General features: G+C 39.0%; 1 protein-coding gene across 1 annotated transcript in view; it reads right to left on the bottom strand.

Annotated features, from left to right (window-relative positions):
- The window catches only part of UNC79 (unc-79 homolog (C. elegans)), a 94,233-nt gene that overhangs the window by 58,927 nt on the left and 16,610 nt on the right, over nt 1–18,696 (bottom strand). Inside the window, 13 exon segments of the mRNA XM_010003727.1 lie at nt 1,073–1,359; nt 6,397–6,576; nt 8,191–8,392; nt 9,635–9,816; nt 10,158–10,315; nt 11,368–11,516; nt 11,601–11,680; nt 12,098–12,239; nt 13,100–13,327; nt 13,903–14,124; nt 15,422–15,562; nt 16,719–16,842; nt 17,740–17,930. Of these exon segments, the coding sequence (XP_010002029.1) occupies nt 1,073–1,359; nt 6,397–6,576; nt 8,191–8,392; nt 9,635–9,816; nt 10,158–10,315; nt 11,368–11,516; nt 11,601–11,680; nt 12,098–12,239; nt 13,100–13,327; nt 13,903–14,124; nt 15,422–15,562; nt 16,719–16,842; nt 17,740–17,930 (2,286 nt within the window).

Raw genomic sequence — 18,696 nt, 5'->3', positions numbered from 1 at the left:
AAGATTATTAACACCACACAGCAACAGTGCACCAACCCAATGGATCAAGATGTGTTTGCAGCTACCCAGTTTATATTAACACCTTACATTTTGCCAGCTGAAACAGATACTTGACTTCTCTCTAAGTCAAAGTATAAAAGTTTATAGAAAGAAGAAGTTTATAGTTTATAGAAAGTTTACCCAAGTATCTACATTAAAAATTACTTTGAAAAATCATTAATTAAAGAGTACAAACCAGGAAACCTTGCTAGGCATTGCAGATACAGAAGAGGCCAGGACAACTTTGAGCAATGTTGAAGGTTACAGCAGGCATTTTAAGAGCTGGGGCTGAAACCACAGCCCCCTCTCTCCCTTGAGACAATCTTTTATGAGAGACTGTGATAACGAAAAAAATGTAGAAGCAATTATGATGCTTTGTTGCAAATAAGAATACTCTGCAAGTGTGAAACATTTCTTCAGCCTCACAATACCAACTGCTCTATCAGTAAGAATGAATTGAGAAGAGCATTGTGAGGTAGAAAATTATGATCCTTACAAAGTGGAATAGGAAGGCACAAGGCAAGGATGTGCTCAGTCATGTATCATAGCAATATAGGTAGAAGTTCATCATGGTGGCACCACTCCCTCAGAAAGGGAGAACAGAAAGTCCTGGTGTACTCTAAGAAAGAAGAATGAGCTTCCTGCAATGTGAAGAATGTCAGTTTACAGACTATTCAGGCAGGGAAACAAGCAAGAGCATATGTGTCCCAGGTCTTCCTGAATGGAATGGAGGAAATGACACATGAGAAAAGTAAGGCAAGTTTAGAGCACTAGCATACTTCTACTTAACTACTTTTTAACTGCAAAGGAAAAACGGAAAGCACTTGATTAGGCTACACGAGCCTTCTGACAGTAAAGAACAAGCAGCCATCCTTGTTTCCAAATTCTTCCACCAACTGAAAGGGTGTTGGGCAGGTTTAAGTAGGATTACCACACTCGGCCATTATTCTGCTACAGGTAAGGCTGCGCTACCACCATTTAGACAATAGGCAATGAGTAATAGCTGCAAAAAGCAGTAAGCACCTTCACCTACTTGTGCTATTCCAGCAATAAAGGCATTAAAGCAGGTTGATACACGCATTTTTTGTGGTGCAATCATGAAGCATCCTTCCTGCTAATCATAACCAAGCAGGACATAGAGATGGCGCTTGACCGTGTTGAAAGCTTTAGCGCTGCTGATGTCCGACTCAGCGCTGCTCTCATCCTTTGCCATGAACTTCATTAGCACAGTAATGAGCTGGTGGACAGTCTGGTGATCAATCCCAGCATCCTCTGGCAGGAGGTCTTTTATTGTGTTATCATTCTCTGGGGAGGGTTGTCCTATCAGCACAAGACAGACATTGGTATCAGACTACCATACATAGGACTATAAACAGGGTACAGAATATTCCAAAATGTTTTGTCCAGAGTTCACTGCTCCATTTCTGCCCAAATACACCTGGTGAAGTCACAGGAGATAGGCATGCATTTCTGAGAGCATTGTTCCTCTGTTGCTCTGCAGCACATTAACACCTACTGTGTACACTGAACTCCGTTTCTTAGCTTTCTCATATTTAACCAAGCTGCTTATCTTCCCACCCTAGTGCATTTCTGCCAAATTGAGTGTTACTATTATTTCTTCACAACCATGCATTAAAGAAGAATCAAATCCCACTGCCACCAAATTATCAACTTTCTGGACATCAATGGAGAAATAATATTTCCACATATATTCAGGTTAAATTTTTCCATGAAATTATATCAAAAAGACAACATTTTCATAAAGATTATATTAGACTGTTTTCTTCAGCCCTACTTACTTTAATCTTTATTACATGTTGTCAGATTTTCCATACAACAAAGCAAAAGATAAGATGGAGTGAGTCAAAGGATCATGGGGCTCTAAATAAATCCTAGTTCTTCAGTAATTAATCTGAGTAATTAATCTGAAAAGATTAACCTTTTTTTATTTTCACTTGCTGAAAAAACTAATTTAGAAGGCAAGTGGTAAAATGCAGTTCCCAGGACAGTTCCCAGGACTTTTCCAGACATTTTACTTTCCAGAAATAGTATTATATTTTCTGAAGCATTAAAAACTCGTTGTTCATACTTTACCCCACTGCAAACTATACAAAAGCAGAAGCTTGTATAGCTTCACCCTGAATAGTCTCTCACAGCTTTGCTAAGGATCAAGTCTAGGGAAATGTCCATCACTTCCTGTTTTTACTTCTAATGCAAAGAACCAGCAATGAAGAAGTACTTGTTTAAAGCTACAAAAACCCTAAGATCCCGTTTAGGCAATAGACTTTCAGACACCAGAAAACCTTCCTCTGCTGTCTGAAATGGGTTTTAAGTTATATCGAGTTGAACTAAACTTTCACCTTATTAACTCATTATTATATATTATATATGCTGTACCAAATCAAGCTGTTTCAGAATCAAGCTAAGAATGCAAAACCAAAGCAGTCCTGTCTTTACAATGGCTTTGGTGGCTTTTACCCCTCAAAATGTGTGCACATACATATTCAGTCTGTGTGCATCTGCGTGTGCATACATACAAGGTACATACATATGCACACACACCAAACCCTTGGCCTGCTAGTTAATATACAGCCAGCATTCCTGAATTCAATATAGCCTTATGCCCACAGATTCACCTCTTTATTCATGCATTCCTGATATTGGGCCTCTTTATGTTCAAATTACTTTAAGGCATATCACAATCTAACATAAAAAAACAGGTCATAATTGTATCATGCTTCATTCCAGTTGTGATCCCCATGCCTATCAATGAAACTCTCCAAGTGACTGTCCAGGGTTTTGTAGAGGACAGATGAACAAATACATGATCCTGGTTTTTAACCCATACAGAAGGCAGACTGAATCAGTTGCATTTGAACTGTGCAAGGATTACCATTTTAGTTCTAGAAAGAACAGATGAGCATGAGGACTGATTCATTTGAGTGGTATTTATAAAATAAATAGTTTTCTACAGCAGATGTACAGCCTATGTTTAGGAGTCAGTCAGTTCCTTAAGCAAATCAGATATGCCCAGTACTGTCAATGCAAAGTGTTAAAAATGATGAGTCAAAGCTCAAAAAAAAACCCCCTTATTTTACAAAAACTTTTCCAAAGCATCTGTGATAATTCTGAATCCTATTATCAGATTTTTCTTCCTATCAGTGGTTACCAGCCACGTTCTGCTTTTAATATATATGTTTTTAGTGAAACCTGATTGTGCAGCTTTGGTGTTTAACTTACCTAAGCCTGGAAACTGAAGCTTTGAAATACCAACATACATCCAATAAAAACACAGAGGCTAACAATGCCTACTGTGAGACTGACACTTCCTATATGACAAGTTTGTCTAAGTTCACTGTATAGCAGGTGGATGGTGCCATTAAGTGAAGGACAATCATTCACTGACACATTTGTTCATTGCAGCATTATTTCACTTCTTCATTCTATGAGTCTGCACCTATGTCCTGTGAGGAACTGCTTGATTTCCAGCTCTCATTGGGATAGCATCACAAGGCTATATACTGCTACTTCAGAAGTTCTTCCCATCCATTTCACAGCTTAGCAAGTGCCCACACTGGCATTTTCCTGTCAGCTGATCACCCAGTAAGCTGATCTATTCTAATTCTGAATTTGTGTCTGTTAGAAATATTGCAAGTCTTGAAGAAGGAATATGAAAATATCTGAATCTGAGAATTTTTCACTTTCAAATGCTCAGTCTACACAGGACTCTGAGCAAGAACTGTCAGTAGTCACAATTATCTAGACATTACTTGGATCCTGCTGAGCTAGCTGTTCTACAAATGCCTGACAGAATGGTGACATCTTTATAAATTTTCAGTAAATATAAAATTAAGGGTTTAAGATGTGCATAAACACACAATGGAAATAAGTGTAATTTACAGTACTAACAATCAAAAGCATTCTGTCTGCTCTCTCTGCAAAGACCAGGCTGATAATAGGTGACCCATGGAGCCAGCCTACTAAAGATTTACTTGTTCATGTGGCTAATGAAACACAGGAGGGTGAGCCACTGCCAGCACAGCTGATTGTCTCCAAATAACCTCCTCCCAGCTTTCAAGTACTATTTAGAACTGGGGACAGTTATCAGTACAGACCACGAGCAAAATTCAATTTACACCTTTCGGAACCACGCTGAGATGTGACTTGCTGTGCCTTTTAGGCAACTTCCATCTTGCATAAGTTTATCTCCCGAGTCCACAAGAAAGCTAGCCCTAGTGCCTTCATTCTCCTGTTCCATCAAAACACCTCCCTTGTCAAACCCACCTGGTGTTTGCTCTGGTGTTCCTCCAAGTGTTGGAGCAGACTGCTCATGTCTGGTCAAGCTCACAGCTTAAAAAAACAAACAAAAAAAAAACCAACAACCAACACAACAGAAAAACAAGAGCAACTCTGTTTAAAGAGGCAGTACTGACATCTTACACTACAACATATATTCAGAGCTAGCATATTTATGTTCATCTGCTCATGCATTGTTGTCAGGCAGTGAGTGCAACCATTTGAAACACGACATTTTTGTGCCCTACAGATTTTGTGGACTGTCTTCTGTAACTCTAGTTTTCTCCATTGCCTGGTTTTGCTGGTGGAAGAGTCACCTCACAGGAGCCCCTATGTAGGAACAGAAATCAGTCAAGAAGGATTACCTAAAGAGTCACAATATATGGTGGCATTTGCTTTGGAGAAAATATATTACATTTTAATTTAACCAGCACTCTGGTTTAAATATTTTACAAGTTCCTATCATCATAGAACCATAGAATCATAGAACTATTCAGGTTGGAAAAGACCCTTGGGATCATCAAGTCCAATCATCACCCCTACTCTACAAAGTTCTCCCCTAAACCATATCCACCAACACCACATCCAAAAAACCCTTAAACACATCCAGAGATGGTGACTCAACCACCTCCCTGGGCAGCCTATTCCAGTGTCTAACCACTCTTTCTGTGAAAAATATTTTCCTAATGTCCAGTCTAAACCTCCCCTGTTGCAGCTGGAAGCCATTCCCTCTTGTTCTGTCACTAATTACCTGTGAGAAGAGACCAGCACCTGCCTCTCTACAATGACCTTTCAGGTAGTTGTAGAGATTAATGAGGTCTCCCCTCAGCCTCCTCTTCCTCAAACTAAACATTCCCAGCTCCTTCAAATGTTCTTCATAAGATTTATTCTCTACGCCCTTCACCAGCCTCATTGACCTCCTCTGTACTCGCTCCAGCACCTCGATATCTCTCTTGAATGGAGGTGCCCAAAACTGGACACAATACTCCAGGTGTGGCCTCACCAGTGCTGAGTACAGGGGTACAGTCACCTTTATACTTCTTTTTGTCATACTATTTCTAATCCAAGCTAGGATGCCATTTGCTTTCTTGGCCACCTGGGCACACTGCTGGCTCATATTTAGCTGCTTGTCAGTTAGAACCCACAGGTCCTTTTCTGCCAGACACTTTCCAGCCACACTTCCCCAAGCCTGTAGCATTGCATGGGGTTGTTGTGGCCCAAGTGAAGGACTTGGCCTTGTTGAAGCCCATACCATTAACATTACCCCAACGATCTAATCTATCCAAGTCTCAATTATACGGGAGCAATGTTAAAGGTCCTATTTGAATATAAAGGCTGATTGTGCTTGTAAAATTCTCTAAATGAGAATGGGTAAGCTTTATTTCTCCTTGGGAAGACATCAAGAATAGGTTGGATGGGGCTCTGAGCAACCTGATCTAGTGGGAGGTACCCCTGCCCATGCCAGGGTGTTGGATCTAGGTGACCTTTAAAGTCCCTTCCAGCTCAAACCATTCTAGGATTCTATGATTTGTACAACACTCCATACAGGGGTATGGTTTTCCAGCACCCAGGTCCTCCTGCAAAAGCTGTCAGGAAGGATGTGTTTGCATGGGTGTTGTTTTCTTAACAAAGGAATTCTGAAGATATCCAAAAGTTCATTTGAGACATTAACAGCTGTTTTTAAGATATCTAGCATATGCTGCAGACACTGATTAATAATTACAATTAATAAATAAAATGGTAACAGAGGAATTTTTCTGTAAACACTGTATCTATTGTAGTGAAAGCTACTGTGTATTAGCCACAAATAAAAATCAAATTCTATCCACAAACTAATCTTGGAGCATTTTGTTCTGGCATTTTAAACAAACACAGCATTGACGTTTGTCTATGTTGTCAAACTCACTGACTTTCTCTGAACAATGCCCAAATCAGTCAGATACCTAAATTTGCTATCCCAATTGGATAAATATTGACAATTCTGTTGTGTACCCAGCAATAGGATACCATCCTAACAGAGAAGATACAGGCATGTCACAAAAATATAAATAGATACTCAACGAATTTTGGAGGTTAAGGTTTCTGGGAGGGAGAGGGCTCTCTTTGACTCCACTGGTCCCTTCACACTGTCCCTCAGGGAACGCACACTCTTCTGGCGATTACGTGCGAAACGAGCCCTCTTGATCTTCCACATTGCTGCATCACTGAGGTTGGCGACATTTGTCCGGACAGCAGTGATAGCTTTGCAAATGCAATTGACCAAGTTAGGATTCATTCCACAGCATGGTGAGGCCCTAATGCTGCCAAGTGCCAAATGCAACTGGGCCCCAGGTCCCACTCAAGTCAAGAAAGCTTCATATGGGCTCAAGGGGTCCATCTGCAAGGTACTCATTTGCATGCTCTCATTTCAAAATCCATAAAACCCCAAATGACACAAATGTGTTTTTAAATTATGCTCTTGCTTCTTTCTTTCTTTAGAGATTGGTCCAAAACTGGCTTTTGAAACCCAAACCTGAATTTCAGGCTAAGGGAACATGAGATGGCTTCTATTTAAAATGGCAGAAATCTCACAAGTACAAGTCACGTTTAGTGCACTCATACCCAAATGTGGCCTCTAGTTTTTCCTCATCAACCTCCTGTCCTGCCTACAGCTATCATCTGGATCTGAACAGCACCTCCAAAAATCTGTATGTGACTGTGACTATGCATTTACAGTGGTGTTGCCAGCAGTATCACTGCATGTCTTAGTGGGGGCCCCAATACTCTTCCATATTCATGCCTGTATGGCATTAAAACCCTATGTGACTAAGGCCAGTGACCCATCCTTTGCACCACTTCTGTCTTTGAAAAGGCAAAGAGAAAAAAAAAAGTTCAAAAGAAACTTCAAAAATATCTTTTGCATATTTTTATTTTTAAACCACTCCCATATATTCATATTTGAAGATGTGACCCTACATTTGCAGCCTGAGGTTCTAGAAACTACTGCCGAGGTGCACTCCTGAGGCCATAGCAGTAGTTCCTAGCTTTGGGTCAAGCTACTCACACATGGAGAAGAAAATACATTTGCAGTTCCAGCCATATCCTATATGGATGCAGCACCTGGGCTTTTTTATTTAGGCACTGGGCTCTGTGCAAGTGTAGGAGGCAGCATTAGGCTACTGAGGGAGAACATGCTGTCCAAACAGCTGTCCCCACCTCCTCTAAGCAAATCAGATGGTTATAGATGTGCCTCATGGGTCACCACTGGGGTAACAAAGTTTTCAATTACCCAGCATGTTAAACAATCATGCACATATTTTTTTTATCCCCCTCCTAGTGAATGGAAGGAGACATGGTATCTCATCAGGAAATCAAGTATGAACAGGACAAATATTTACAAACATTTGTCATGGCAGGAATAAACTAAGCACCAGCTCTAAGCGTTCCTGTGCTGTGCCCCATGTATTTGTTTTATGAGGGTCATACAGCTCCTATGGTACAAACAAGCACAGACCACTATAGGATCAGGCATGACTTTGGCCTTTGAGAGGAGAAATGTTGATAGCATAAGAACATCTACAAAAAAACAAGTGGGCTAACACAGGTTATAGCTGATCGTAGAACCAGACTGCATTTCAACCAAAGCTGGCAATCACACCCTACTGAGAGGAAAACATGACACCCAAAGGCACAGCAGAATATAGCCTAATTTTTATGCAAACAGCCAAAAATTGCCCATTTTGAATTACTCTTTCAGTCTGAAAGATTCCTTAATTTCAAAGAATTACATGTGAGACCTACAGCTCCCTTAGACCCTTGCAGGCAGCCCACAGCTCAGATTCCAGAAGTTGATAAACTGATTTGGACTCTGCTTACTTGTTGGGAAAGGGAATTCTTTGTTGCAGTCCAGATGAAGTTGTGCTTCCAGAGACAGGGTCTCAAAGCGATTCACAAAGAACTCCCAGCTCAAAGCTGGAATATCTGCTTTTAGAAAATGAAGTAGCAAAAGCTTACTAAGAATTGTGGGCCTGTCCTTGACAACTGTGTCAAACTGGAAATCCAGGCAGAGGCAGAGACCCTAGAGAGAAAAAAAAACAACAAACAACAACACAGAACTGAGATATGAAAACTTCAAGCATTTTTTAAAGTAAAAGGAGGTCAAAGCTTCTGATAATTAGTACAGCATAAAGCTCATTTTTCCTACCAAGTTCTTTAAATCATTACTAAAAGTACTGATATCAATGGAAAAGGAAGGTAATGAACATCATATTTAGAATGTAGAATTTGCCAAGACTTTGAGGAACACAAAGGCATAGGCAAAGTTCTGTCCTACTCCACATTTGGTACACAATGTCAAAGTATTTTCTTCACACATTCCTGCCTGAGAAAAAACGTATATTTAGACAACTGAATCAAACACTTAAATACAAAAAGAATTAACTACCAAGCCCAAACAGAGGAAGAAAGATTATATATCAGAAGCACTTTGCCTCAAAATGCTATTGTATTTTATCTGCATGAGAATTTTGGGTGTAGTGTCGAGACTTAAGCTTGAGAAGAACTGGTCACAGTTTAGGAGGGGAATTCAGTGAATTCCAGTTCTATGGAAAGTCTTTAGAAAATGCACAATATGGAATACAACTATCAAGTATTAACAGCTTTTTATAGGCAGTAACACTAAACTTTTAAAAATACATATTCATTGTATTCTCCAGATAACTAGAGCTAAAATGTGTACTACAAGATTTTTAAGGGGTTTTTATCTTGTTTGTATATGTAGTCTTTGATCCACTTGATCTGCTTAGTTTTAATCATAAGAATTCTGACTGGCCAGGTCTCTCACATGCTTAAAATGACATGCCTACCTAAATCTTTAAAAGACCAAGACCATGTTTAGTTTTGCTTGAATATATTTTCTCAGTTAGATCAGCAAGTTGCCACAAAACTTCCAAATATATTTCTTTTTTAAATTGAAAACCGTCAATAAGACCTAAAATAATAAAAAATATTTTCAGCTTTCTACAACAGTACCTCAAATGCAACAGTAATCCTTTGCAGTCATCAAGGTTCTTATGGTTGGACTTAAAGATCTCAAAGGACTTTTCAAACTAAATGATTCTATGGCTCCAAGTTTGGGCTAGGGCACTATCGTTACCTTTGGCTATTCTGTGCATATGTCAATTACCAAGACCAGTAAAGGCCTGCCTAAAGAGCTATTAGCAGTGGCCATAATGTGGTTGGTATGCCTGAACTTCTTTGAACTTTGGGTGAAAATTCAGATTCCTGTTTGAATGTATTTTTTCCCACATAATGAACCTACCTGTAAAGCTGGCCTCTTTATGGTGTCAAGTAACAGCCCAGCTCTTGTAGCTACTGCTGGGTTGACATCTTCCACAGCAGTCAGGAAACAGCAGAATGCATGAGCCAAAGAGTACTTCAGTAGGTGGTTTTTTGTCACTGAGTGAATATCCAAAAATCTGCACAAAACAGCCACCTTCTCCACTGTAGCAGCAATATCCCCAGACAAAGAAAATATGCATATACGTTTAGACGATGTTTTTTTTATATATCCTGATCAATATAACTCTCCTAAAATACACATATCTGAGAAAGTAACAACAAAAATTGCTAGCAAGTGCTGTAATTTTTATTTAACTTTGAATATCCAAAATGTCTCATGTTCTCCTCCATTTTATTGCATTGCTGTGCCATAATTTTTCACCAGACTAACTCCAAAACTCCTCAAAGAGATAATAATCTAAGTCTATTCAGTTACAGCAGAGAAAGCTCCACCTCTCCAGTGAAGAAACAAGGAGCAAATAGTGTGTAGTTCTCAGGCCTACCTGCTTCAAATCTCATCTTCCAGTCTTTGCTGTTGAAATTGCTGTTTATGATTGTCCAGAAAATGTCAGCTCCATGGGGAAGTGAAAGTGCATGAAGAAGAAGTGGGACTGCCAGGGAAGAAAGCTGAGAGAACTCAGACTTCACAACTCCCCATAAGCTGGAAAGATCAAAAAGAGCAAGCCTGCTTACAAAAAAAGATTTCCTTGACATCTTTTCTTCTGAACATCTATACTGTATTGCTGGTGGGAATTCGTTTTTCATGAAAATCCCTAGAAGTCAGCCTGGGCATTTATGTGAATACTACAGAGCTGCTGGTAGGAGAACAGAGCTACCTGCAAATCTTCAACTACAGCAGTCTTTCTTGAAAATCCAGTTTCAAATATTCCTTACTTTCAAACTCTTCAGATTTGACAGGCTTTTGCCTAACTCAAGGTGTAACTGCCATGGAACATAATCTCTGCTATGAATTAGTGGTTTCAGCACTACCAGCTTCAGTGCATAAACCACATGGACTCTCTTAGCACCACAAACTATGTGCATCCACAAATGACTAAGACGTCAGGTGCTCAAAATTTGCTGGCATTTAGATTCATGACAGATTTTGTAGTTTGCCAAAACCCTATGGTCTTAGAAGATGCTCAATGAAATAAATTCTGAGCAGCTGCAAGTGCTGATGAACACGCTATTTCAGAACATGGTATGCTGATGTTCATTCAGGGAGGTTCCTGCAAAAGTCACTTTCTCCAAAAGGCATCTTAAAATGCATAGATTTAAATCCGTATCACTGATACTAAATGAAAAAACTTCCTGTACCTCTTAAAAACAAGGTGCAATACTGTTATTCTCTCAGCTTTAATGCTGAAGCTCCCTAAAATGTGTGCCAGCCTCTACATCATCCCTTTATTTTGTGGAGTCAGGGCACATACCTCAGTTTCAAACAAGCTGTTATACCATATGAGAAACTCTGACTCTCTGCAAAACAAGTGGTGTGTGACAGAGACATGATGGACAACACAGAGTCCCTTGGTTTCATTTGCAAATTCTTAGGCTGTGCATTGTGCCTTTATACAGTTACTTAACCTTCCCACATGTCCCTACCACATTTTATTAATCGTCCCTGCCAAACATCCAAATTATTTGATGTCAGCAATAAATGTATAGTTGGAGAACCAACAAAGTATGAAGACAAAATGTGCAATAAAAACGTACCTTGCAATCAGCATGTGATCTTGAATATAGGCAAGAAATTGTGGATGGTCCTTTCTTGCTATATACAGGCATTCCCCATGAAGACACAGGATTTTCAGACAGTTCAGCATGTTAAAAAGTATGTCTGGTTCTTCAAACCTTGACATTTCCTGTGCAAGCAGATGTACTACTCTCAACAAAATGACACCACTTCACCAAAAATTCAATCTGAACAAAGAAGTAATAAACATTACCTGCAATATAGTGTATATGAGCTTCAAGGTAACTGGAAGTTGCTGATAACAAAATTTTCTTTCTGTGTCATTCTTTATTGCTGTTAAAAATATAAGTTACATAAAGTGTTGTTAAAGTTCTCTCTTCTGTGGATTGAAAATTAAACTAAAGAATGTAAAAGTGATAAGAGAGAAATTAATTCTAGCCACAGTAACCCTGAAGCAGTAAAGTTACAATAGCATAGAATTTGGTATGCACTGGTTTTGCTACTTTTGATGTTCAAAAAGCCAAGATTTCTTCTAACACTTTTTTGAGAGACGGTCACATGTTTTATCAACATAAATACAGACTTCCTATTTACTTAATATGTTGAAAGAATTAAATACATAAGAAAAAAGTGACTATGCATTTCATTCTTGGACTTGAAAGACTGCTTCTGAACCTTGTGTTCTGTATGAGTAGAAGCATTTCATTTAAAGCCTTACTGAAATACTCAACCTTCTCACTCTCTACCTACCAGTATTTTCTGTGGTCTCTGCGTGATTTCCTGGGTTTTCTCCATGTTTTGGTGCCAACTTGTCTTCCTCTTCTCCTTCAGTTCCTATAATAAACTCAGGTCTACTATACAGAAGACTATCCTCGAGGTTATCTGTGGGCTCCTTTAAGAATATAATAAGTTAAAATCATTTGTTGATGTTATCTAAAAACATGAGGCCATATCCTGCTGTTTAAGTTACATTTGGTGTGATAAGCTGAGCTGAAATGAAGCAGACACTGTCTAGTTCCATGTACACTTGTGGCCAGAAGCTCAGGATTGCAGATTGCCATTGTGACCTTTATGCTGCAATTTGCTAGGTGGAAATGTTAACAAGCCCAGCACTCAAAAGACTTCACCACTTGCTACTTTTCAGTGAAGGTGAGGATCCAAACTGAGAGGGCATGAGAAGATTTTTCCAGCACAAGTTACTGAATACCACATGCCCAATACCTATTATTAGCCTACATATCCAAATGGAGAGCAAAGCTATAGAGGAGTTTAATCACTAACAACTGGCAAGTACGTATCCATGTCTGATAAAGCTGGATACTCAGGCTGTAGTATACTCTGTTCTTCAACAGTGCCCAGCATTTTCAACAATCAAGCACCAACTAAGACAACTGATTCACTCAAAATTAATAATGATTTCCAAATATCCACTCTTAGCTTTTAAAAGAAGATAAAATACCCTATTACCATTTCACATTTTATTTAAGACACAATACGATTGTCCTTCCACAGGGAAAAAGCACTTCAGCATTGACGGGGGAGGAGTTCCTACTGGAAAAATATTATCATCTTTCCTGTGTTCTTTGAATCACTTCAAACTTAGGAAATTTTATCACTCCATAGCATTTTGCTTTAACCATCCACATCCTCCATACCAAAAGTCAGCACAGCTTTGCTCCCTTGTGCACAATGTAATGAGAACAAAGGAGTTTCAGCACACCGATAATACAGGTCCTTTCTTGCTCTACTTACCACGAGCCTGATTTCTTCTTTTGGAGCAAGGTGTTCCAGCAGCTCAAAACCCAGCTGGTAACACAGAATGCTGGACTGACATAGACTACATTCAACTGCTTTCTCATCTTTCTGACAGGTGTGAGAACCACCCCAGGGTGCCTGGAACACATTGTTTATGATGGATATTATATCTTTTGAAATGCTGTTCTCTAAGCCCAAAGTGATACCATCATCCTGGAGTTCCATCTGAAAGTGAAAAGAGTAATGATTTATTATTTATTTAAAAGTCAGAGCACTAACTATTCTGCCTATTCCTACATTTCTTACAGTACTGGGAAGAGTCTGAGATAAACTGGAACTTACAGTTTTAAATTATCACAGGTGTTGAGGCCCAAGCTTGAACAGTTAAATAGAGAATTTCAAATATGGGATCCATTATTGTTACCTGGAGAGAGTTATCCAAAACATTTGGCCCTGGATTCACAATGTACAAGTTTAGATATCCAAAAATTATGCATCTAATGTAAGTCTATCAACAAGCCTCTCCTTCTAGTCTATAAAAACAAACATATCTCCAAGGAGAAGTTCCTTTCACTCATGAGCTATCTAACATGAACATGGAGCTATCCAACTTTGCTTTGTTAACAATGAACCTGTAACTCCCATATGGGTAAAGGCAGATGACAGTTGAAGAGAAATTTAAGTATCTTATACTTCATGCCAGTCTCTCAGCAATACTCAAAATAGGATTAAAGGAGAGCCAAAAGTGACTACAGAACTTCAGTGTCCCCCCAGTGTAGGTGTTTTTCTTCTGCAAGTACCTGCTTCAAGATTAGATCAAACATCAGAATGAAGCAATTAAGATTCATTTCATCATCTTCACAGTCAAAATCAATCGTCTTTCCACTGGGGTGTCCGAAGTTCTTGAAAGGGCTGTGAAAAGGACTACGTATTGGACTCCGAAATGGGCTCTGGAAGGGGCTTGGAAAAGGACTCAGCATGTTGTGCTGAACTCTGCGCCCAGGATCAGAAGCAACACTTACCTGAAGACATAAAGAATCAACATGTCCAAATTACTGTTATGCATTTAAGCAATCTCATTCTATACAAAAGTGCAGAAAATTGCAAATTATTATTCCACAGCTTTTTTGCAAATCTACATATGTCCCTTAATGCCATTAAATTATATAATATGATAGAAACACAGAAATCACACTCTGCACAGTTGTATCCATTCTCTTAAGCTAAATGGCTGACATTACCTTATTCCTACTAAGCGGAAATTTTAACATCGTAAACCAGACAGAAAATTTGTGCAGATAGTAAAGCAGTTACAATTATCTGATCCATGATCCAGGGAGACCAACTTCAATAGCAGGGAGACTATATCACAAGAGAACAGTATAACTGAGGCTATACCAAGGATCCAAGTAGCTGGAAACAAACCAGACACAGAGGTAACAAGATGCGCATGTCTGCATTGATTTATGTCTGTACCACAGAGGGCCACCTAAAATTCCCCAAGACTCTCTAAATGTTGCAGAGAAATACAGTTAGAAGACATGGGGTCTATTTTTAGGCCAGCTATGGTCTGAAAGACGAGACAGTAAGTTTGTTTTTTCTGCTTAGTTTCAAAGTGGTCATAGGCCTGCTGTGGGAGTGCCCTGCTGACCTACATCAGAAGACAGGCAGACCACATGGAAGGAATCATTAACTGCCTAGATGCATAAAGTAAGCACTTTCGTTCCTGCTGTCCTTGAAGCTCTTCTTCCAAGGCTACTGGGAAGTTAGTCTCATCAGTCCAAGTTTGTGAAGAGCCTACAGATTTGTACATGTTTTCTTCCCGACTACAAGCCTTTGAGAGACAACTTTATCTCAATTTTTGCTTCTCTTGGGTGAAGAAAAAAAGGCAGAAAAACAGAAATAAAGTCTCTTTCATCACTGTCACAAAACATCCCTTCACCCACCAAATTTATACCAGAATACAAAAGTTCACTTTGAGTGATGAGTTGTACGTAATAACTTGTTGTTGATGGCTATTAATAGAAGGTGCAGGGAATGAAAATGGCTGGAAAATATATCAAGAACACTCGAAACATATCCCAAGCAAACACTAAGGAAAAACTGTACAGTTTTTCTACAGTTCCTTATCTTTACACTGACTATGTGATACAGAGTGGTATTAATTGAAGAAGTTATACCAATTTTCTTCTATTCTCAAGATTTATAGTGTTTCCAATCAAATGCTGCCATATTGAAAGATGACTTTTTAATTTTTCCACACATTCCATTAGAAAAACTGTTCTAAGCAAAAAAATAAGAAGGATAAATATCAATTACCCTCCGAGCAGCAAGATTTCCCGCCAATTCACTGACTCTTGATTTTCTTTGATTTGCTAACTCTTTTACAGAATTAACTCCATCAGAAAACATGCTGATCAGTAACTGAAGAGGCACAACAATGTCTAGTTCAGATAACACCTGAGGAAAGACATTTAAGAAAAAAACAAATAACATGAGCTTCAAGTTTGATCAAAAATGTCAGCTATTTTATTCACACCCTTATCATATGTTCCTCAGTTCAGCAAGTTCTACGTATTTAATTTTGGGACTAAATGAAGCAAACTGCAAACTTGAATTTCTATTACAATCAGAGTAAGGGAGAACTGGCAAAAAAAGGGTATCTTCAAATATATTTGCTGGCATCTGCTTGGTGCACCTTGAGATCAGTTTTATGCACAAACACATAGGGATGTGAAGTTGTTCCTCAAAAACATTTTGGCAAACCAAAAGTATTACCAAGACTTGGATGAGTAACTATTTACTATCTTTATTATTACTTAAAACTGAGTTCCTGCATTTATTCTAAAAATCCAGTCAGAACGGTTGCCCTCAGGTGTCAACATAATAACAGGACATTTTATCACTAACACTCGGACAAACACGAGCTCATTCATATTTTTCATTAACTTCTATTAAGTCAGGAAAAATCTAAAAAAAATAAAATAAATTCATGCTTTACCTGAAAACTCTGCAGTCAACAGATTAAATTGCCTTTGCAGAGCCTTAACCAAAATAACCCTTAGCAGAGAAGAAGCAATAATGAAGAATACAGTTATTATTCTGAGGTGCTGTGGAAAATTTTATACTCTTTTGAATTCACTGCCCCCAACTGACATGACTGTTCCCGTAGCTTTTGAATATGAACATTGGGTGAATGTCATCTTTGTGGGCAAACACAGCACAAAAGAGCCAGAGCAGCAGAAAGCTTGGTGGGTACAGAGCTAATGTAAACCAGTTCTTCATACGCAGGAACAACTCCAGCTGCTTCTGGAGTCTGGAATTAATTTATTAATTTACAGACCAAATTCTGTGCAGACTACAGACTACTGCTGGCAAAACGTCAGGCAGCTGAATGGCCCTAAAGACACAACTGACATTCAAAGGTAAAAGGAATTTCCAGGCTTCCAATATATTGCTCATGATGGGCTAACAACATAAAGCTTCCTGGCATCTGTCTACCAACCATCCTGAAGCTAAGAAAGAGCAGAAAGGTTCCATGATCCTTGGAAAAGTAGTGCATAGCCCCTCCTCCCCCTTTCTTTTTATTTTCCAAAATAATAAGATTCACACTTACATGAAGCCAAAGCAAGGCTTGCTCCTGCACAGATGATGGATACCCTGTGAACCGACAGCTGATGAAGCCAAACATCTCCTCCATGGAGAAAGGAAGAGGGCAAAGTTCAATGTCAAACATTTTGCTGAAAAGTAGAACAAAAATATAGCATCACTGAGTTGCCATGACATACACTGTGTGAGATACATGAGAAAAATAGTAGAAAGGCAGTGTCACTACCCACACTGATGATGCTTCTGTAACCCTACTTGAATCCTCACCTTCTATGGGAGTTGAGCAAGGTTGCTGATACCATCTGTCCTGACTGCACAAGGTCAGCTCTAAATTTGGTGATAAAACTCAGGAATTTACACCACATGTCATATCATGCCCAGTTTCATTTGACAGCAAGATCTTTTTCAACATGCAATGTAAAATTAGAAAATCACTTATCTCACCACTCCTCCACGATTACAACGTTTACACTAAAAAAATTTACATCAATATCTACAAATATAAATTCACAGTCTGTTTCAGAGACTCATCAGTTAAAAGGCAACGTGAACTTTTATTATCAGGGGCATATGCCAGACATGAAATTATGACTCAGACAGCCACCATTCTTATTCTGGTGTTTTCTTTGCTCAAAAGGGGGAGATACTAGCTAAAACAATACAAATCATCACTTTCAGTGCCAGTTCAACTAATCTCCAACATATCTCATCAACAGCTGGTCCAGAGAAGAAAGATACTTCCACCATACTGCAGGAAGCCACTGAAAATGTCCCTTGCTCACAGAAATGAAACATCCATGCAGTTGGCTCTGGATAGAGATTCAGGGTTATCAGGGGTGACAAAAGGAAAGTTTCCCGAAGCTTAAATGCTTTAGTCTAAAGGTAAGTCATTAAATAATCAGAAGCATTTACTCACTACTATCTACTGCACACAAGCATTTGTATTTATTATCACCAATTTATTGTGCTAAAACCCTCAACAATTAACATATGCAACAACAGAATGGTGCATGTGTATGTCTACATACCTCAACACTTCCCGGAACTCTTTCAGTTGATTATCAGGCACTTCTGTCCTTACAGCTTCCAACCACTCTGGCATGATACATTCCCACACTGACTGGTTTATCACATTGTATGGAATCAAGCAAAGGATTCGATTCAGTCCTTCTTTTAATTGGGTCACAGCGCTACAGGATTTGTCCCAGTATCCACCAACCTGTGGGTATTTCCAGGAATCATACTGATGAATGATACTTCTAGTCCCTGTAACTTGTCCAGCACCATAAATTTCCTCAGGGTGTTGCAGCCAAGAAATTGTGGGGTGTGATCATCAGCACTTTCCAACCTGAATTTAGAATTTTACCATGGGGATTGCACTGGTTTTTTCCTTTCTCATTTGACCCACAGTACACAAAAGCACTGTCCAAGATTTGGATGAAATTTGCTCACTTTCAAGCCATGATGCAGAGTAAGCTCTCATTGTTTACCATTCTCCACCAAGGACAGATTTGTTTGGACAAGCCTGCACCTTCAATTACTTGCTCTGGCAACTTTTTAGTGCTGGATCTCTATTTTGAAAAACGTGGTCTGTACCAGGTGTTCTTTTTTGCGGTTGTTCGGTTTCGGTTTTTTTGAGGGAAGGTATTAAGTAACAGAAGCTAAAAAATATACTTCTAAGTAAATAAGTAACTGAGCTACAAAGATTAATTATTCTAACTGACCTCAGCTCACATCTGCTGTTCCTGACTAATGGCTCTAGAGATGCCTGCTGTTTTGGCAGCAACTAATGCTGTCTCAGCCAACAAACAATTTTTTCTCCATTCATCACAGCTAATTTAATGGCTGTTTGTCTTCATGTTCTAGTGAACCCTTGCAAATCTGGCAAGTTGTCAGCCTAGTCTTAAATACTGCAGGGGGGGTGATAAAAAAAAAAAAAAAAAAAAAAAAAAAAAAAAAAAAAAAAAAAAAGGGGGGGGGGGGGG

Source organism: Chaetura pelagica, unplaced genomic scaffold (genome assembly GCF_000747805.2).
Source record: "Chaetura pelagica isolate M959 unplaced genomic scaffold, ChaPel_1.0 scaffold48, whole genome shotgun sequence".
Taxonomy (NCBI): domain Eukaryota; kingdom Metazoa; phylum Chordata; class Aves; order Apodiformes; family Apodidae; genus Chaetura; species Chaetura pelagica.
The sequence above is the reverse complement of the archived record's forward strand: the minus strand, read 5'-3'. Positions and strand labels throughout refer to the sequence as shown.